Here is a 23,153-nt window from a genome sequence, read left to right as displayed (position 1 = left end):
ATACGTACTTCGTTTATTTAATTTCCTTGTTTCTACAATATTCGTAAGTGTATGAACATGATCTATCGTACTTCTATTTTTAACAAAACCATTTTGCTCATCATGAAGGATCTTTTCATGATCACAGAATTAAGTAATTCTTTCGTTTAAAATACTACAATAACTTTTATACATTGAAGGTGCAAGAGTTATGCCTCTGTATGTTAGTGAGTCCCTTGGGTCTGAAGTTGATGACTTCGGTACAGGTGTAATTATACCCTTGGACCATGCTGATGGCACTATACCTGTATTAAGACACTGATTAAAAACAGCATTAAGAGTATAAAGAGCCGAATCATTTTTAATAACTCAACTGGTATATTATCATGACCAGGAGCTTTACCAGATTTTGCCTGAGAAATAGCTCTAAATGTCTCTTCAACCGATATTACTGAATTCGGGTTAAAACCACCAGAGTCATCAGCTTCATTACCGTTTGTATCAACTTTAAAATTAGAGCAACTATTCCCATCGTCTGTATTCAGAAGTCCAGAAAAGTCAGACGCCCATTTGTCCAACACAACCCTAGGATTTTTACAAATTGACCCGTCAGACAAAACTGTCTCAAAAGGGATATGTTTAACTCTTTCATTACCAATACCTATCTTACCAGTTTGTTTCCAAAACTCGTTTGGTTTAACAGTTAACAGGTTATCAATGTCATTTTGAGCCTTTTTAATATGCTCTTTTTTGGCCTTCTGAACACAACGATCAAAATATTTTCTTTTATCAATATAGACCTGTTTAAATATTTTCTTTTACTAGTTTTACATTTCAACCATTCCTCTTCAGCTTTACTCATTTCAGTCCACAAATCAGATAATTCATTTGTCCACCACGGTTTATTTTTTCGGTGCCTTTTGTTAGTATGTTTTGACGATGTATATCTCACAATTCTACATTGTAATTTATTACACATTTCATTGTGGACAATTTCCACAAGTTGGTCATATTGAGAATTAAGTACTTGCTGATTGATATCTGCTTTTTCTAAATTATCTATGACACTATTTAAATCACTTACAACATAATATCCCGCTAAAAAATCTACAGGAGGATTTCTTATATCAAATATCGATTTAGTGTTTCTAATATTTTCATCTATACATTCATCATTACTAACATCAAAACAAACATAGGAAAATATCCACCTCAAAAATTAGTGGTCAGGTTAAACTGTACTTGCATTTACTTTTGAGAAACAACCTGTATCTGTCATTAAATCTGTAGTTCTAATAGCTTTAAATTTATCAAAATTACACAAATGTTCATAAGGAACAAGACAAAAATTTACAACAGATGCTCCTTGTGGACCAATAAAAGTAAAATCAGTTTTAATTGTATTTCTACCACTCAGAATGCATAAAATTGTGTCTATTAGAAAATCTGTTAAACAAAAACCGTAAAGCTTTTGAGAGAAGTCTATAACGTCTCTATAAGGAATGTTATCAACACCTGGAATAAAGTCAAGATTATGTGAACAATGACTTTTGAAATCACCGCAAAAATATACAATAAAGATGAAATTGACTTATACATATGGATTTGACATATAAGTTTATAATAAAAATCATGTACACCAACCTGTCTTGTTGAGTTATAAGGAGGTAAGTAACAAACACATTGTTACATTTGAATCATACTTGCTACTAAGTTTTAGCCATAAAATTCCATCATAGTTAAAATCATTTAAAAGAGTATTATTCAAAAGAAATCCCACACCACCGGAGCCATTTTTTGATTTCGTATGCAAATGTTTTCTATTATGACCAATCCATGTAAAACCATTAATATCTAAAACATCATCATTTTTCAAATGTGTTTCAGCAACACCAACAATATCACATTTACAATGATTAAGACAAGATTCCCTTAAAATAGTATTATCTGATAAATTGTCAATGTTCCACCCTTTGACATTCCAAAACCCGCAGGTTAATTCCTAACGTCTACGATTGATTCCTTTGTTAGGACGGCCACTACTGTAGCCTCCATAATTACAAATGTACGAGAGTCACTGTGCCTTTCTTGTTGTCTTGAATTTCTTCTGTCGTCCTGCTTGTTGTTCCTAGAGTCTGAATTATTGTTTTTCTTAAACATAACTCTTGAGCCACGTAGCTCAAGATCATCAACACTGCCATTTTTAACACTGTCAATGATTTTCTTAAGGTTACTTGCCTGAAGTCTCTCCTCCTTTGATTGATCGTTATGAATATAGACCTTTTCATATTTTTTTATTGTTTTTCAAAAGGAATTTCTTTTTCATAACGGCTGATTTGTCATTTTGATTGTCAAGGGATGCCACTATTACTCGTGGTCCTGTGTTGTTTGTTTCAGATGAGCCTTTCCTCTCTGCTTTTGGTTACTTTCACGGACGTCTTCATACCATCAGATAAAATATTATTCACTTTTCCATCACATTTTCTGACCTAGTTTCATTGACATTTCGAATCACTATATTCAGCGAAATATCACTAGCTGGAATACATGACTGAAAAAGTTGTTTGAATATCTTCAATTGACTGAATAGGGAGAAGTTATTTGATATATTGGTGTACAGGTGATCGTTTTATGAAATAACGTCGGTTTTCTTTTTGCAAGAATAAAAAAAAATCTTATTCTTATTAATCATTATCGGTATTAATTGAGCCGTGCCATGGGAAAACCAACATAGTGGCTTTGCGACCAGCATGGAGTCAGACCAGCCTGCACATCCACGCAGTCTGGTAAGGATCCATGCTGTTCGCTTTCAAAGCCTATTGCAGTTAAAAAACCGTCAGCGAACAGCATGGATCCTGACTAGACTGCGCGGATTTGCAGGCTGGTCTGAATCCATGCTGGTCGCAAAGCCACTATGTTGGATTTCTCATGGTGCGGCTCAATTATTAATTAAAAAAAAAGAGTTTCTAAACGTGGTTGATCGTAGAATAACCCGAGTTTTGAGTTCTTATGCGTAAGAATATATCACGAAGGCCGTAGGCCTAAGTGATATATTATTTCGTATAAGAATGAAAAATCCGGGTTATGCTACGATACATCACACTTGGGAACTTATTATTTCGATTCTAACACGACATACTAGTATCAAAAATGTTAGAAAAAAAGTGGTAACTACTTTTTTCGACCGTACTACGCACCTGGATCGGATGACGTCATTGCACGCGAGTGGTATATTGCAGAATAACCCGAGATAGATTTTGCTCTATATGTATACAGGTTATTTGCTGGTCGTGTTAGAATAAGATTTTGTTTTTAATTTAAGACGTATGAACACAATTTAAATGCTAGTTCCGTTTTCAAGCTTCACCATATTTAAAAGTTGAAGTTCGTCTGACTTCTGTGATGTCAAAAGCATATAGAGTGTATAGAAATGTGTCCGATGTTCTAGAGTTTAATTGATGTAAAATGTACGCGTTAACAATATCCATCATATTTGCTGCAGATTGTGGAAACTTAGACATGCTGAATATATCAAATGCTCGTATGAGGCTCAGATTATCTGATACAAAATACCAGGCGAATGCTGCTATAATCTGTGACACTGGATACACTGATAAACATAATCCTCAGGCAATGTATACATCAACAACTATGATCAAGTGCTCTGCCAATGGAACATGGGCAAATGTACCAAAATGTGTAAGGAAAGGTAATGTATGCCTTTGGAATTACTATAATACATTAGTATTTAAGACATGGTGTAAAACATAGGGTACATATTGATTTTTTTAATGTTTTCGTTTTGCGACAGTCACGGTTTGCGCAGTAAATGTCATGAAAGGTAGTTGTGTTGTATAACATGTTATGTATGATAAATACATGTGTGTATAAGAAAAACAGTATGTCATACCATTTCAGCAAAATTCAAGTCAAGGATTATAATTTATATAATATTATATAGCAATCTGGATTTGTCTTGATATTGATTGCACATGGACAATTTGCTGGTAAACCTAATCAAAGTAATCATATTTGTGAAAGCAAGTTATATATAATTTTGAACAAGCTACCTGCTTTCATACCATTTAAGACTTAGATCTATTGTAAATCAAAGAATACTATACACTTATTCGAGTGCTGTAAGTAAATAAATGTTTCTTCTATGTAAGTTTTGAACTTAAATTTAAAATATGCTTTATTCTAAAAGAATTCCTTTTGTCATATTTGTTATGTTAAGTATTCCATCTCTTTAAATAAATTCTCGTATTTAAGACGTGCATCATTTGCAGATTGTGGTGATGTGTATAGATATACGTTGTGCATTCGGGCGTAAATGTACTATTAATATTGAACTGGTGCTATAGTTTACTGAATAAATATTTTACACATAAAAGACACCAACCAATCGGACATGCTAAACTTGTCTCGTTGGCGCAGTAGGTAAGAGTGAACGTCGCATGCAACTTATTAGGTGTAGGTGTGGGTTCGAATCCCGGAAAAGAAAGACTTTTTCTTGATAACTGTGTCCAACTTTTTTTCACGAAAGACGTTTTTAACGTTGATGATTCAATGAACGATTCAGAAACAGACACTGCCAGCGAATCTGAGGATTAACCTTGTTTATTTGTGATTTATTTTTCTGATATGAAATAAATTTTTAAAGAAAAAAAGTAACAGAAAACGAATGGGAAAACTGCTTTGTTTGTTTTGGGTTTAACGCCGTTTTTAACAGTATGTCAGTCATGTAACTGCTGGCAGTTAACCTAGCCAGTGTTCCTGGATTCTGTACTAGTAAAAACCTGTTCTCCGCAAGTAACTGCCAACTTCCCCACATGAATTATCAGAGGTGGAAGACGAATGATTCCAGACACAATGTCTTTTATTAAATCGTCACGGAGAACACACGCCCCGCCCGAGGATGGAGCTCGCGACCCCGCGATCACTAGACTAACGCTCTCCCTACTGAGCTAAGCGGGTGGGCACGAATGGGAAAAATGAAGAAAACTAATTCAAAACAGTAAATATTGAAGTCCAGGCAATAAAGTATGATACGTACTTTTTGAATTATGATTCATAATACAATAAAAGAATTTTTGTCGGGGTTCGAAACCACAGGTAGCGTGCATGCCATGTATCAGGGGCAATCGCACTTACCAATACGCTGTGCAGTCTCTGATCGCAACTCGGTTAATTTCTTACATTTCATACCTATTTCTTACGTAAATCATCAGCCGAGATTATCCGAAAACCAGATCCACCTTAGTTAAAGAACTCGTCCAAAGGTCATTTTTGAAGGTCAAAATATATCTATACAAAGTCAGCATAGACAATGCAGTCAATAGACGCCAGCATAATGACACCAAGTACAGTTCTACAGCGGATATAGACTGTGACGAAGGAGATTACAACATATATGACACACAAACGACAGAAATATCAACTACAACCATTACTTGTTCCGAGTATGGAACATGGATAAACATGCCTATGTGCGTACGGAAAGGTAAAATTAATAAAAGCATGCTTTCCACGAGTGTGTACAGCTGGATTATCTACACCTTAGTGCGACTTGTTCAGTTTTTCGTTTTGTTCGTGAAAAGCATGCAAAAACACCATTATAGCTCAGGTAAATTCTATTTCATGATTGTACTGTAAAACCAGCGCAAACATGAATTACACTTTAGATTTGCTTTTTGTCAAACTTTCACACTATCAAAAATAAACAGAATAATCATAACTATTTTCATAACTCAATGACACTTCCTAAAGGTTTATGATTATCGTATACCAATAGATTCATTATTTTTTTCTTCTTACGTAAAACCTCGCAGTATATTGCTATCTGACAACAGAAAGGATCAAGTCCAGTTAAAATTTGTAATCAGTCAAATGTGTGTGCGTGTTTTACTAACATGCCTGTTTAATCAAGTTTTTTATACTGCTTGAAATTTGTAAATATGTCAGTTACCATATTGCTTAGTTTGTAACCTCTTTCCATGTTTTTAAAGGTGGTCAATCACATTTAAGCAAAATTTAGTGACATTTTTTACTTTCTGTATATTCTGTTAGAGATTTATTTAAAAAACAAAAATACCCATTACTTAGAGTTAGATCCCTGTTAGAAATGTATACTTTATTGATTTTCATAAAAATTTGTAATTACTCCCCTTTAATATGAAAATATTTAAAATGCTTGGTATTTCTTTTTATTTCAATATAATTCCGAGTTTTACATTCGCATTGGATAGATATACCAAATATTTAACAATCTGAATCAAAAGTAGGGTTTTAAAATGCATGTAGCTTCTGAATTTCATTTTTTCCATTCTATCTTGGTTGCGCAACCAAGATAGGCAAAGGGAGGTAATAATAATTTTTCAAACTTGCATTTCTAATGAATGCAATCTATATATGTAATTGTTAATGCAATTATTTTACGAATATAATACAATATATCGGTTAGTTATACATTTTCTTAGGTAAAGTATGTTTATCACATTTATACTTATGATAAAATAACTCGATCTTGGTTGGGCAACTGCAATAGGAAAACCAATTATTAAAAATATCTCCAGTGAAAACCTAACTTGTATTAAGCGCTAACTGAACATAAGTGAGTGTAAATGATCAGATGTTAAAGTTTAAAACAAATCCGTTACTTAGCCAAAATCTGATTATCCACCTTTAAAGAGAAAACCTCTAGGTATGCGAAGTAACATAAAAGTACCGTTATATGGGCAAGAGCAAACAATCAAAATAGGAATATACATTGTGTCTTTATACTAGTCTCGTTTTGATCAAGGAGGAAACTTACTTTACATGTTGTTGTGTTTTTGTTTCGAAATATTAGACCATCTCCTTATGGCGGACTTTAAAGTTTCAAAACAAAAGGATATAAATTTATCTATATGTATTTATTTTCTTTTACATGAAAACACGAATTCCGTCGCATCGTAAGCTAACATAATGTTTTTATATGTTCTTTACTGAAATGTTTTATGTTTTACAGATATGATCTTTCTATATTAATCTATTAAGTAACAGAATTTATAGATTTATTTCAATGTATTGCAAAACAGCAGTTTCAGTTTCAGTTTATTGGCAAATCAGCATTTATACAATGCCTTTGGCCATTTACAAACACGTTAAATAAATATGGCCAGGAGGTTGAAAATATATACATACAATACAACAAACAAATACAATACACATTATAACTATTACACATTTCTAAGAAGCAGCAATAACTGTAAGTTTTTCTTTCCTAATTTTCATTGCACTATAAACATACTTTGCAAGATTTCTAATGGTTCTAACATTTGAACTAGACATAACATTTGTAAATTTGGTAACAGATGCCCAAGAACTATTTTTGATAAATTTTTGGCGTAAATGTGCAAATGACGGGCAACAAAGTAAGAAATGGTATTCACTTTCAACTTGATTTCTGGTACAAATTTTACATATCCTGTTCTCTCTGTCAATTCCTTGGAATCTACCACTTTCAATTTCAAGACTATGTGAACTAAGCCTAAATCTAGAATATTCTGTTCTAACTTTTTCACTTTGTAAAACATCAAGATATTTTTCAAATTTAAATTCTGTTTTAAACTTTACATAGTATTGTATCTTTGGCTGGTAACTTAAAATATCGTTCCAATTTTTAACATATTGATCTCGTAAACGTTGACTTAACAAAGGAAAGTATTTAATATTTGCATCAAAGTTCAACATAATATCACTATATCCTAACATAACAAGAGACGTTTTCACATTATTACACCAGTTCTTATTATTAGCGCCATAACCCAAAACAACTTGTTCATTATAAACCTGGTTCATCAATGAGTTCTGATTTTTCACAATATTCAACCAGTAATTTAGAGACCTCTCTTTACAAATAAGGGAAAGCGGAAACCTACCAATTTCTCCAAGCACAGCAGCATTTGAGGTTTGCTGACGAACACCTAAAATATTTTTACAAAATTTATAATGTAACTTATCCACGTCCTGAAAATTGTAAATACCCCAGACTTCGCAGCCATAAAGAATTATGGGTACCACCAGGGCAAAACAGCAATACCACGATCAATAGTGAATTATTGATATACGACTTTGGCTAATGTAAGAGAGACAATCCAATCAGAGGTAACTGCTTTTAAACAATCGATAATAAAGGGAGAGAAAACTCGATATTTGGCCTGTAATATCCTCTATATATACAGAGGGTATATTTCAACGCTATAATGAAAGGTGATGATAAAATGGAATTTAGGGCTTTCGTGAAAGCCCAGGGTTCTTTTCAGGTACCTGCTAAAAAGATTTTTCCAGAATATACTTTACAGACTGTCTTGTTTTAGGGAATGGTAGGTTCTCTGCATGTTTTGAAACAAGAATATCAGTACAAAGAACCTTCTGTTTTAGACTTGTGTATTGTTCAAATATTTCAGGAGAACATTGCAAATCACTGAATCAATATTAAGGAACTTTATTCAGTTTAGGGCTCAAGCTTTTTTTCTGAATGTATATAAACGATTGACAAAAATTCGCACATTTTCATTAATGTTTTAAATATTTTACAAACAATTCGGTTTCAATACCACTTGATTTAATATTTATGTTGACTGCGATTCGGGGAAGGAGATACATTTTTCAACACTTGTTTCAGTTAAGACATGATAATGTATCTAACTGCACTCACCTTTTAGCCTGATAGTAATATGACATTGCAACAGCAATTGTTCATTTTTTCTCAAAAGCAATAAGAACAGTCTGTTAATTTGAAGCGAATATATTTGTGTGACAAAAAGTATATTGAAACGATTCACGTTTTAACAAATATTTGAACATTTATTTAGCTATTGTGCCCAAACTTGTAGTCAATTTTAGGCCGCCTGAGCTGAAAACGAGTTGTTACAAGTCTGTCGTCGTCCGTTGTCAGTCGGCGTCAACAATTTGAAATTTAACACTCGATAGGTCGCAATTACAGCATCATACCAAATGGTCAAAATGTTTCCCTTAGTAAATTCTAAGGTCACTAAATCAGTTAATAGTAAATCCTTGTAGACACTTAAGAGGCCATGCTTTTTATTTGCTCCTTATAAAACTCTGTCAGTTCAAGTTTGAAACTTTCAACTCTGAATCCAGAGTGAAAACAGTGACAGTGTTTGTGTACCGTATAAAGGACACTACATGGTTTTTTTGCCAAACTCCTCTAAAATGAATGGAAAAGCCATTAATCTATTCAAAATAATGTAAAATGGTGACAAATGGCTAAAAACTCTTTAATTTCTTGTATTTTGGGATTTTATATCCAGTTTTTGAACAGGTGGCTGTATTTTGGTCCGTTTAAGGACCTAGTAAATGCATTTTCTCGCATTTTAGCACTACAATTGTCTAAATATCATTGAAACTAGCATTTTTCTGAATAAAAATGACAAAGATTGTAACGATTAAATGGATCTTGAATGAAAATTCCACGAATATGTAAAACAAATAGAAACAATGGTTGCACAGGGCTAGATTTCTCATATGTTTGGGGATGGGGGTGACCTGTAATGAATTGTCATTTCTATATATTTTCTCAATATTTTGCAACAGTAATAAGCAGAATCATTGTAAAATAGGTGTACATTGAGAATGAATGCAAAGTCACGAAAAAATCAAACAAAATTTTTTCTTATAGGCTGATCACTACCAAATAGAATGTAAGCTTCCGCAGGTCTAGTCACAAGTATTCCAAATATAAATAGTACTAAAAATTTTCCTTTCCTATTGCCTTTTCTCAACAGCGACGTGTTTACTTTTATCCTACCGCGTTTCAGTATGTATCACTTTGCATTCTATCGAAATCGGCATGTTCCTATCGCATTCTATGTAAAAATGGCGGCGTAAGAATCTAATGTTTTGAAAAGAGAAATTGAAAGAAGCGAAAAGGAGTAAATTTAGCGAGTTGTATTTTAGCGAACTGTAGTTTTCTTTTATAAAAATTAACACCCCCTTTTCTTTTTGTTTTTCGAAAGTAGCGATATAGTTCTTTATGGGAATATAAGTCTCTGAAAATCTGATATGCTAGAAAATGTTGAAAACCCGTTTTAAAGTGAGTGAATTTTACATAAAGTAAAGAACAGCCGGATTTAGTGGTGTTCAGCCTTTACTGTAAGTTACAACCCATCATTGCCTAATATAGGCGGTATTGTGCATAAGTACTGGGATCTGTTACGGTTATCGAACAGTAAAAGTGTCAAACATTTGCATACTTACAAACCTATTGTTGCATTCTAACGTCCACTGAACATAAAGGACATATTAGTTAAATCTACATTTTCCGAATACAGCATTGACAGTTTCAGTTCCTCTAAATGTAATAGACATAGATGTTCCCATTGTTGTAACATTGTCGAAAAGTCATTGATTTCCAGTTCGGTTACCGGTGAGACATTTGATATACGCTGAAATACTGACTGTACTTCAAAGAATGTCATATATCTAATTACATGTAAAAAAATGTCAGAAACAGTATGTCGGTCGGACTAATCAAAATGTTTCAAAACGTATTATATATATCTTTGTTTTACCTCCCACCAGATTCTAACCCTTTCATTTCTATAGAGGGTCAGTGGGTGACCCTACATGAGAATTGCAATTCAAAATGGCGAAATATTTCTTCTTTAATTATAATTTAACGTTTCATTTTTTAGGTTGACTATTCAATGAATGAGGGAGCTATCCTACTTAACTTGCCCGGGAGAAGTAATTAAGTGGTCGATAAAACAAATCAATTATTGGGTTTGTTACTGACCATCTACGGAAATATGAAGGGTCAGTATGCTTTAAAGAAAGCTCGGCTTCGCCTCGCCCTCTATATAGGGTCAGTAACAAACCCTATGATAAATAATGAATAGCCATCGTTTTGATATAAGAAACTTCTTAGACCCGACTTACTCTTCTCACGTAGCGACGCACTTTAATTCGCATGGACACACAATTAGTGATTTTTTATTTATACCTTTTGATATTGTTGGTAATGAGTTTAGTCGTTTGTGTAAAGAAACGTTTTGGACACACAAATTATAAACTATGTATCCAAAAGGGCGCAATGTAAAATTGTTATATGACTTGTAGTAATGTAGAATGTTTGCTTTGTTCCTATTCTTCCTTTTTCCATATCTTTATAGCAACATGAGTATCTTTTTGATCCGATTATACTTTATAGTACGCTGCATTATTGCTTCTATACGTATTTATTTACTTAATTATAGGTATCAATTATTAACATGTACATGTACTTTTTCATTATAAAACGTTACAAGTAATACATGTGACGTCCGTCACATTTTTATTGTCGTCTGTTTCCCGCTATTTTAGCGTAACGTAACGTACTATGTATGACGTTATTTCCATTGTTTATCATCATTATTATTCCCTGAAGAAGGCATGTAGCTGAAATGTTGGAACTTAGTAAATTTTGAAATTGACAGCGTGTTCAGTCTTTATCTACTTCATTATTCCGATATTTTTATCTGAAAGTCTAAAAATGAAAAGTGCCCCACACATTCAATAAACATGTTCTGTTTGTTGAAAAAGCGGACATAATCCTGATCCAATTATATAAATCTATACTATCACTACCATTGCTTTTATGCTAGTGTTGTAAGTACCGTATGTCTTAGTTGCTTAGTTTGCCTTACTTTATAAATGTATAATTTAGACCTTAATAAACAATTTTCTTTGCAGGAAACCTTTAAAGTCGGTCGCTGAAATTTATTTGTCTGACAGAAGCAGCTTAATCCAGTTTATTTTTTAGACTTTTGACAAGGTATTTGACCGTGTCAAATTCAGTCTTTCTTATTTCTTATTTCCAGATTGTGGTAATCTAATCAAGTTGAATATACCAAATGCTCACGACAGGCGTGAGATCAACGGTACAAAATACAACTCTATCGCAAATATTAGCTGTGATGCGGGATACAAAGAGAAAAATATAACTCAGAGAGAAGGAATTACAAGTACTTTGATAAGTTGTAACGAGAATGGTACATGGGCTATTCAACCGACGTGTGTCAGGAAAGGTAACTTGTATATTTTTGGAATTGTTCTTTATTGCATCATTCATGCATTCTATCAAGTTTTATGTTGTAATTTTGGCGACATTTTCAAAATCATAAATTAACCACATAGAATGTTTAGATTAGAAATATGGTCTATATTTTAAGTGCTCTCTTTTTTAAAATTTACCATCTGAGATATTATTTATTGTATAAGTTAAGTAATATAAGGTTATGGTCAGTGTCTGAAAGCAATTGTTTTTATCTTACGTCATGTTTTCGGCAATTTACTGAAATATAACGATAGGCTTCCATTGTGAAGCTTCTCAGTGATTCTAATACGTACTGACTTGGGTTAAAATGAAGAATAATGCGTTTTACACTGTACCATTTTTTAAAATCCAAAGTCTAGTGTTTGGACAATATTTAAATCTTATATTGAAGTAAACAAACTTCCTCTGCTCGTATATATATATACCACGCTTATATACCATGCTTAAGTCTATGTTATATATTTTAGACTGTGGTGATTTGAACAATATCAACATAAACAATGCAGTCATTAGACGCCTGCATAATGACACCAAGTACAATGCTACAGCAGAGATAGACTGTGATGAAGGTTATTATAACAAAAATCAAACCCAGTCAGCTGGAATATCAACTACAAAAATAAGTTGTTCCGAGTATGGAAAATGGGTGAATATACCTATGTGCATAAGGAAAGGTAACGCCATAAAATGATTTAAAACACGTATATCTGAGTTGTATAAACGAAAGTTATATGATCTGACTGAAGAAACCTAGATTCTCAGATAAATGTTGATGCGGGCTACAAGTCTTTATTGTCACGTCTATTTTTTCATGGAATTTTGTTCGCACATTAATCAAATAAAACTGGATATAGCCTTTGGTTATTTCCGTTGGAGGACGGGTTCGGGTTATGAACGTTTTTATGTTGCTTGCTTCGTAACGAACGAGAAAATATATTATATGTTTTATTCTTGATTTAGTTCAAGTAAATTTTACCTGTAGTATTAAGCTTTTGTCGCCTATTAAGAAAAAGACGTACTACTTTTGCAGATTGCAGACTTTTATCATCTCCACCAAATGGAAATATCGCATTTGAACAAAATGATACATCCTATGGATTTACTGCCACAATCACGTGCCGTGATGGGTACAGTGTGGTTGGCCCAGACAATATAGTGTGTGAGAAGTCAGGAAACTGGAGTAGCTACATAACACGGTGTCAAATTAATGGTAAGGTATCGACTAATTATATTACTATTACATAGGCACAGACGTCAAAAAGCGTATATGATGCTCTTTTGCACAACTACCTACGTTAGATATACTTGTTCATAAAACATGTGTGAATTGAATGAATTTTGCAGTTAGAAACGTTTACCATTGCTCGTAGCTAGTCAATGGATATAATTATATTTTAACAGATGCGCGTTATTATAATATATATTATAGATATTTACTAAACATACGTGTATATGTGCTCATAGTTAAATCTTTGCCATGATTTTAATGTACGTATTTTTCTGACCTTAGCTCATGTTACGTTGTGCTGTCGGAAACTTGTGTTTTATCTGTTTCATAGATAAAATTGTTTATTCCCTTCAGTATCTTAAGGTTTAAATTTACACGGGAACAATTTCTTTCTTTTTATAGATTCAACCTGCCCTGGTTGTTCATTAATGGTTTGGTGGTTGATTAAAAATAATCCATTAGCACTCCTTGTTCGTTAAGTTTTAATCCGTGTTTTTTCTAATAGTATCATTATTTTCGAACATTACCAGTACAGACGTATTTTATTTTTTTATTTGCAGATTGTGGGCGGTTGCCACCGCCAAAGAATGGAAATATCACTTTTGTTCAATACATGACAACATTTGGTTCTAATGCTACATACACGTGTGATGATGGGTATTATATTATTGGTTCAAAGACAAAACAGTGTGAAGCGTCAGGAAGTTGGAGCACTAACGAAACACGTTGTCAAATTATAGGTAACAATATCAAAAGTATTCTTTTCAGTTTTTCCGTGAAACCCTGTTATGACAGCTATGAGCAATTAAAACAATCTGAACTATAAAAACTTCATGTATGATAAAATGTTAAAGCTATTGAGTCAGTGTTCTACGATGAAATTCGGTCAATGCGGTTTTTGTTTCGTTGTGAAGGATAGAAACGAAATTATTTTTAGAGACAATTAATATAATAAATGTATCTACACCAGCTGAATATATTCTTTATGACTGAATTAATTATTCCAAAACAGCCAAATTACACGTTTTGTCTGTGATACATGCTAAATGAATATTAGAACCTTCTGTAAAAATATTACAAAACGCATATATCCATATTCTTTAGTATCTTCACGTTGGAAAAAGTATTTTATTCAATACAGATAATTATGACAATAATCATTGATTTAGCAACCCCTGTACCAAAATCATTTAGCATTTGAAAATAGTATTTTGTACTGAATCGTGTAAATAAAAGCCTCACATGCATAGATTGTGATATAACGTTATGAGGGTGTAGCGTTCAAAATATTTTGACTGGCATCAATGCCTTACCAAAATTTAGTGTTTGATTGCAAAATGATAATCAATGCTTTTATATAGTATCACCTGTGTAAAAATGCTCCGATGTTAGCATTCATTATTTCTGCTTTTGAAGTTGGCAGTCGTAGAATATAGCCATGCTGTGAAACGTATTTCGAAATATAACAGAGGTATATTAATAAGTTAACGCAGCTGTATACTGATTAAAAAGATTTGTCATTGACCATGGTAAGATACAAATTATTTTAAAGTTTTTATTTGTTTGACTGGCAGCTTTGCATACTTAATATTTAAAGCTACTATTTATAAACTCACGCATGTGTTTTATCGGTTTGCTGCATGCAACATTTTGTATTCTAACAAGACTAGCAAATAACCTACATACATGTAGAGCAAAGTGATTGTATACATGAAGTATTTCATTTTGGTTCATAGATTGTTACACGCCTAACCCAGTACAAGACGGTTTTATTGAAACTCCGGATGGAACAAAGTTTGGTGCTGTAGCCAACATTTCCTGTAATCCAGGATATACATTACACGGAGACAACTTTACAAAGTGCTTGGCGAATGGCACATGGAATAAATATTCTGTAAATTGCACGCAGAATGGTAAGTAACAAGTACTATACTTTAAATACTATACCACCGAATTTTGCTTATGGGGTTATACGGAAACCAATTTATCCAGTCCGTCCCTGTTTCTGTCCCGTTCCGTCTGGTCCCATTATGATATCATGTCGAAAATTGTACTATATCTGTAGGATCAAAAGACAAATTCACATACCAAGTATCATACTATTTAGACAAAATTATTTGCCCTTTTCATTGGGAAAATTTCCAAAAGATTAACATTTCTTTCAATGTTTCTGAAATCTATTTAAGCATTTGATTGAAAAATCACATAAACATAAGAGATCATAATATTAGTTTACACACTAAGTTCTGTAACTCTGTCTGTTATTCTGACAAAATTATTCCGATTTTTACTGAGAAAATAAATCAAAATTGATGTTTTCTGAAAATCAAGGTATTGCATTGACGTTCAAAACTAGTTGTAAGGATTTTGTGTAAGATCTCATAATTCTGACTTTTATTTTGACAAAAAGACCTTTCGGAATGAGTTACTGTGCCATAACACCCGGCCGCCTAGCGCAAAGGCCAAGAGCACATTAGAGGTCAAATGTTTATGTCACTTTTCTTGTCCTTTTTCGTCTGTGCATGGATACCAGCTGATGTGTTATTTGGACCCAGTTAGAATAAATAGTTGGGTATTTTCTTCAGTGTTACATCCCTTTATCAAGATAAAGTATTTCATTACAGTTTTTTCTTTTATTTTTCTCAGGAATTTGAAAATGAAATGTTGTTAGCCTTTTTATTAAAAGAGATGCTAGAAACAATTAACAACTGAATATTTTAGATGCGCAAAATTAAATCAAAACATTTTGTATTGCAACATTTTGCATATAGAGCAGAGTGTTGTGTATACATAATTGGTCTTTAGGTTATGGTACAGTTAAGATTATAAGTAATATTCCTTCCTATAAGGGACTATGTTTTGCATAGCAAACTTTATTCACTTCTTGTTGTTGTTCTTCTTCGTCTGCTCCCTTTTCTTCTTTTTCTTCTTCTTATTGTTATTATTATTATTATTATTATTATTATTATATTATTATTGTATAAATATAGCAATGCGATTTTATGTCGAATCTAAACAGCTGGACAAAAGTACCCAGTTTTCACTCGATAATAATATTTTTGAAAAATATTTTAAAAAGTGCCCAAATGTCTCAGATAACGATTTCACTTTTTTATTAAAATTCAAAATGACCAAGAAAGTTTAATATACATGAATAACTATAATTATGTGATAATTCTATGCCTGTTGATTTCAGTCTTAAAAATGATTTGTATCGATACAAAACGATCGATAACAACCAAGAAGCCATATATAATTAATTTGCTATTCTAAGCACTTTTCAAAATAAAAAAAAATAGTCCGCTTTTAAAATATCTTTATATCAGATTTATATTAAAGGGTGTAATAAGAAAACTTCATAAATGATAACTAAATCTGTATTTCTAACTCGGTGCAAAGATCTTTTTATTCCTTAAATAAAATTTTAACAGAATATAAGAAAATTGAAAAATATCTTAAAATGTTGTTTAAAGTGATTGGCTACCTATAGAGTTTTTATCTTAAATAGAGTATTTTGGACAGTTCTTACATCACTCGCTGGGGTTTTGTACTCTGATTACTTCATACGACAAGAAAAATATATACAAAAGGCTTTGAAATATACATATACACTTTTTCTATTTTTGTGTTGACGTTTTTGAAAATCTATAAAATGCAGCAGTTCATAAAAAGTTATATCATTATATAAACAGATGCAAAACTGCAATTAGTATGTAATTAAGGGGATTTTAAACAATTAATGTGATATTTACACTTTACTTTTGAAGAAAGCCTCATGTATATGAATATTTCATGGTGGCCTGTCTGAAATTGCTATAAATAGAGCTTCTGATCCAATGGACTTTATTAGACCCTACTAAAATATAGCTACAGTGCATAAAGTACAACCGTGGAATGTTTGGGACTTTTGTCCGGTTTGTCTAGATCTGATCTAAAATCCAAGACTTATACCCTAGCTAATATGACAAAGCAATTTTATGCTGTCATGCAGCCATAAGTTGTATAAACTGGGTTTGGAATGTAATTATAAGTATTTTGAGAATGAATATTTTGTTGTTTCAGGAAACAAAGAAATACAAACCATGTTATAACATATTCTTATGTTTTTGATAGTATGCCCTGCAGCAAATGGTATTGATCATGGTTCAGTTAATACAACCGTCAAATCACATGCTGTGTATAAGTGTGACACAGGGTATACTTTACACGGCCAGGAGAGATTGTTTTGTCAGCTAAATGGTACTTGGAGTGCAAAGCCACCAACATGCAAAATAAAAGGTTTTTCTTTTGCACTATGTTGAATTATAGATTAAATATATTTTAATGATTTATCTCAATTATCAAATATCTAGACTTACAAAGTCTGTTGAGATCAAATAGTCTGTAATAATATTAATTTCTTCACACTGACACTAAATTATTTTCTCAGAAAAACATTTTCTCTCTAGGCTCATCTCAACAGACTTATAAAATGCGATTCTGAGGTTATATAACATCATGAAGAGCCATTAGTAGCACCTGTCAATAGCCACCACAAACTGACCGGCAACAAGATTAATTGAATAAACTATTTCAAATGACCTGTACCAGATGTTTGATTTTTCTCTAGAATTGAAAGAAAGCCAAGCCTTTTTCATGCAGAACTGAAGTAATTGGTTAGGCATTTATAGTTGCTGAATAGCTGCTGCAGAACTTTTTTTAACATTCACATCTTTCGAAATGTTTTTTTTTTTATTTGTTTACATTACTGTAGAAAATATGACAGGAGTCAGGAGTTTATGTTTTCAATATAATATTATTAAAATTGCTTTAGAAATCGCAAGTTTGACTTTAACAAATCATTACAAATGAAAATTACTTTTACAAAAAAGAAAATTGATGCATCATAACAATCAAGGCTGCCATTAACAAATTCTGCCTGTAACAGTTAATAAAAATAATTAACGTCTCATAATAAATTATTATGGACTTTTAAAACTACTGAAAGTTTAAACTGCGCATTATACTACTTACGATTTACTAATTCGATTTACAAAAGAACAATTTTTTTGTAGCCAGACGTTCTGCGCAATTTAAAAATTCAAATAACTATTATGGTATAACCATTTCTGTGGTCAGTTAAAACAAGGACATGGAAATACAAGTAGTATGAAATTTTACCTGAAACGGTGTATATCATAATTATAATGGTGACATTTAATGCAGAGGAAGATCCTGTGTGCACTTCCAGGCATTGTATCCGACATGGGTAGACATCAGTCTATAACCTACATTTCCCATTCTATTAAAACATATGTCCTCAGGCCCATTACAAAATCCCCTTTTTCTCTTTCTGTGACCCCTGCACCCACCCATTTACTGTGGCTCTCAACAGGAATTCAACATTTAATGGTGCACTTTTGTATGTATGTTATTTGATTGGGGATAAATTACATATTATTGTACATTACATTTTCATCTGTCTGTGAAGTGTTATAACATATTTTCATGAAATTTCCTTAAAACCATTGGTATTAAAATATAAATATTTCCTGCATGAATTATTTTGACCGCTTAATTTTCATTTATTTCTGTCAACAGTTGAACTTAATTTCATAAAAATACTACTTATCAAATACTGCAGAAGTGATTATTTTTGCACAATTTTTTTTTTCCAAATCACGAATCCAATTTTAAAATGTACGCATAACACATCTCGGTTTATATTAGGAAAAGTAAGCATCATAAGGAATTTCATTCTTTGTGTATGTGAATATTTTAGCATGTTAACCAGACCGGAAGTACCATTTTCATCATTACTTAAAAATTGACACCATGAATACTTCGAGCGTTTCCAAAAACTAGACAATTAATCTATACTAGCTTGAAGAATAATCATTTTTGTATTTCAGAAGAAAAATGTAGCTTATTACAGTTTTTAAAAGTTATCAGTTCAAGAACAAGAGCTGTCCGTAAGACAGCACGCTGCTTGACTCTGAATTAGAGCTTTGCCAGTAAAAGGGGCATAAATTTGTTAAAATTTTAATCAGAGTTATGGGGATTGTTCCTTATGGTGCAGCCTTTGATAGTAAATAACTATTTTAAGTTTCAAGTCAATAGCTTTAATAATAACAGAGATATTGAACGTTATATAAAACTTTAACCAAAAAATTCTAAGTTGAAAAGGGACATAAATCTGACAAAATTCAAATCAGAGTTACGTGGATTGTTTCTCCTGGTGTAGACTGTGAAAATAAAAAACTACTTTAAGTTTCAAGTCAAAAGCTTTGATAGTAACAGAGATATTTGACTTTATCAAAAACTTTAACGAAAAAGTTCTAAATTAAAAAGGGGCATAAATCTGTCACAATTCAATCAGAGTTATGGGGATTATTTCCCCTGGTGTAGACTGTGATAGTAAATAACTATTTTAAGTTTCAAATCAATAGCTCTGATAGTAACAGAGATATTTGACTTTATCAAAATCTTTAACCAACACCGACGCCGGCGACGACACCAGGGCGAGTGCAATAGCTCTACATTTTCTTCGAAATGTAGAGCTAAAAACTGCAATTAACCACATTTTGTAGCAGCACTGAGTAAGCATATCAGCATTCAATATGACTGAAAACTATGCAGGTCTTACTTTTCGTGTTTTTGCTGATTTACTTTTCCAGTTGGAACAAACTTTCCTACACCCTTTATAACGTTACTGCTTTCTTAAATCATGGAAAGTTGAAATCATATTTATATTGTTTTTCCCTTAAACAACCTGATTGATTAAACAGGCTTAATTTTAACTATGAAAAATTTCTCTACACATATGACATATAAACTTTCAGATTGATATGATTTTCTAAAGTTGCCACCATCAATTATGTTGGTCAGTTTTCAAGTCATTTGTTATTGTTATTACTTAGCAGCCTTGTGCACAGCATGTCTTCACTATCTAATCAGAATTATAACTGATGTAATACATTGCACCATGCCATTCACAGGGACCACTACAGTCTAATTAACAGGAATCTGCATGGGGACTGTAAATAGGAAAATAATTTTGTGACTTATTGCAGAGATTAATCTACCCTCTGACATAAGTAAAAAAAACTTTGGCGGTGTATTGAATAAAATGTATTTAATTCATTCACAAAAATGATTTGAAGGTATCTTGAAAAAAAAAAAGATTTTTTTTCAATTTCAAATCTCTTCCCACTGTTTTTCCTTATCAAGGATTCAAACAATTCATAAATAGAATTAAATTGACAATATTTTGACGTAATTTATACATTTTCAAATTTAAATTGTAATTTATTTATACTTACTGGGATCTTTTACAATTAGTGAAAATTGATTTCTCTCTCTACCTTACTCACCAAGTCATAAAAGCAAAGCACTGCTTATTGAACTCTTGGGGCAGTCAGCCAAAGGTTACATTACATCATGAACACGCTTGCAATGATCTTAATGAGATGGTGATTACTAGCGAGTATGAAATCTGTCCGGTTCAGAATCGCATTTGTCCAGTCGTTAGAGACAGAGGCAAGAGATATTGTAAATTTTTTTTAGAAAGTGGTATCAGAGAGGATTGATTTTATGGCCAGGTGCTTTACATTCAATGACTCTAACGACTGATGCCAGTCTATCAAATATCTTGTGATATATGAAACAAAGTAATTTAAAAATTAGTATCTTTCATTTTGTTTTTATGCATTATCAGCCTTGGTTGAGGCAGTTTTATACTCTCGGAACATTGTTTTTCTAAAATGTCGGATTTCATTAAACACTGAATTTATGGAACTTCAGAATATACTATACTTGCTTGATTTTTTGCTAGACATTTAAACATTAGAACCTCAAACAATATATTATAATGGAAGCTTTTATGGAAAAATCACAATTTTGATATTTTCACGGAAGGAAATTTTCAACACAGTAGATTTTAATGAAACTTCTCACAGGCGTAAATTAACATATGATACAAGATTTGGTGAAATAAAATATACAGGTCAGTGTGCTTTTAGATATTTTCCCAAGATTAAAAAGATCCGCACATTAGAAGCTGATTTTTAGAATTGTTTTGAAAATATTTAACATGCCCAATGTTTTATTATCATACTTTATCTTCCAGAAGACTTAATACTGAACGTAAAATTGATTAACTACACAAACCACATTCAAAAAGATAATATCCCCCACATTAACTGAAAGTAGGCATTACAGTAGAATGTATAGAGAGGATTGATTTTATGGCCAGGTGCTTTACATTCAATGACTCTAACGACTGATGCCAGTCTATCAAATATCTTGTGATATATGAAACAAAGTAATTTAAAAATTAGTATCTTTCATTTTGTTTTTATGCATTATCAGCCTTGGTTGAGGCAGTTTTATACTCTCGGAACATTGTTTTTCTAAAATGTCGGATTTCATTAAACACTGAATTTATGGAACTTCAGAATATACTATACTTGCTTGATTTTTTGCTAGACATTTAAACATTAGAACCTCAAACAATATATTATAATGGAAGCTTTTATGGAAAAATCACAATTTTGATATTTTCACGGAAGGAAATTTTCAACACAGTAGATTTTAATGAAACTTCTCACAGGCGTAAATTAACATATGATACAAGATTTGGTGAAATAAAATATACAGGTCAGTGTGCTTTTAGATATTTTCCCAAGATTAAAAAGATCCGCACATTAGAAGCTGATTTTTAGAATTGTTTTGAAAATATATAACATGCCCAATGTTTTATTATCATACTTTATCTTCCAGAAGACTTAATACTGAACGTAAAATTGATTAACTACACAAACCACATTCAAAAAGATAATATCCCCCACATTAACTGAAAGTAGGCATTACAGTAGAATGTATAGAATTTATATGGCTAGCTATAGTCTAGTCCAGATTTCAATAAATGTGAGAGGTACAGGCATTCTGTAAGTATTTGGTCCCATATACTTTTTTAGTATAATTTGGGTATGGTGAATTCAAAAATACATGTTGGCCATCTGTCAAATGATTTTTTGTAGGTCAAAATGGCGGAAAACAAAATGGCCGCCGGATTAAGATATTTCTAATATAAATATGTAATAGTATAACAATTATCCAAAAATATGTGGGATACTTTATCAAAGTTATGTTTAACATTATATATTAAGTAACAGATTCAATTGACAACACTTTTTTTAAAGGTAAAGAACTTTTAATCCAAATGTGTGCTTCATTAGGAGGAAAAGCATTTAAAAACTCGCTCTAACTTGACTAGTTGGCCACAGAGATGATTATTAAATAATTCACGTTGGTTATAATTGCAAAACTATTGCTGAATACAGTACACTAATTTTATATTTGGAATCACTTTACAGGAGAGAAGCTAAATCCATAAATTGTTTATCATATACTTGTTTGAAAATAAAATAGATTGAATATGTGCTTTATTTCATGTTAATTTACTGCCTCGAGTTCATACAGATGGTAACGCTTTTAGCGCATGTACATCATCTATATCTGTGCTTAAGACCCCAGGCTTTTTACATTCATATCTGGGGGCCCTACATCCAGATGCACACTTGCAAGCAATGAACTCAATACAAGCTTGAGGAATTGGATCACGGGTAATAAGAACTGGCTTTAGTGTGTCATCTGCCACTTTCCATCCCATGTCATAAGGCGCAGGCAGGTCTACATTGAGAACGGTTGATTGGTTCCATATCAGGGCTTGATAATGAGCTCTTCTAATGTGAAATGAGCAAGCATCACTGGTTGGGGGTATGTGCTGAGGACTTGTAAACCTGCCAAACATAACATTTTGAGCACTGTCAGTACTTACAGCATCTTGGCCATACATTTTGCAAA

The 23,153-nt window shown here is 32.2% G+C and overlaps 1 protein-coding gene across 1 annotated transcript; it reads left to right on the top strand.

Annotated features, from left to right (window-relative positions):
* Nucleotides 1-3,444: 3,444 nt before the first annotated feature.
* On the top strand, nucleotides 3,445-17,546 carry LOC128551348 (E-selectin-like; the record flags this gene model as incomplete). Its single annotated transcript, XM_053532198.1, has 7 exons — nucleotides 3,445-3,688; nucleotides 11,844-12,050; nucleotides 12,547-12,753; nucleotides 13,110-13,289; nucleotides 13,868-14,047; nucleotides 15,044-15,220; nucleotides 17,421-17,546. Coding segments are annotated over exons 1-7 (1,321 nt in total), but the record flags the coding sequence as incomplete, so codon positions are not given.
* Between the last annotated feature and the right edge of the window lie 5,607 nt (nucleotides 17,547-23,153).

The sequence above is a fragment of the Mercenaria mercenaria genome, unplaced genomic scaffold (genome assembly GCF_021730395.1).
Source record: "Mercenaria mercenaria strain notata unplaced genomic scaffold, MADL_Memer_1 contig_1001, whole genome shotgun sequence".
NCBI classification, from domain to species: Eukaryota; Metazoa; Mollusca; class Bivalvia; order Venerida; family Veneridae; genus Mercenaria; species Mercenaria mercenaria.
Note: the sequence above shows the minus strand (reverse complement) of the source record. Positions and strands in the feature narration are given on the sequence as shown.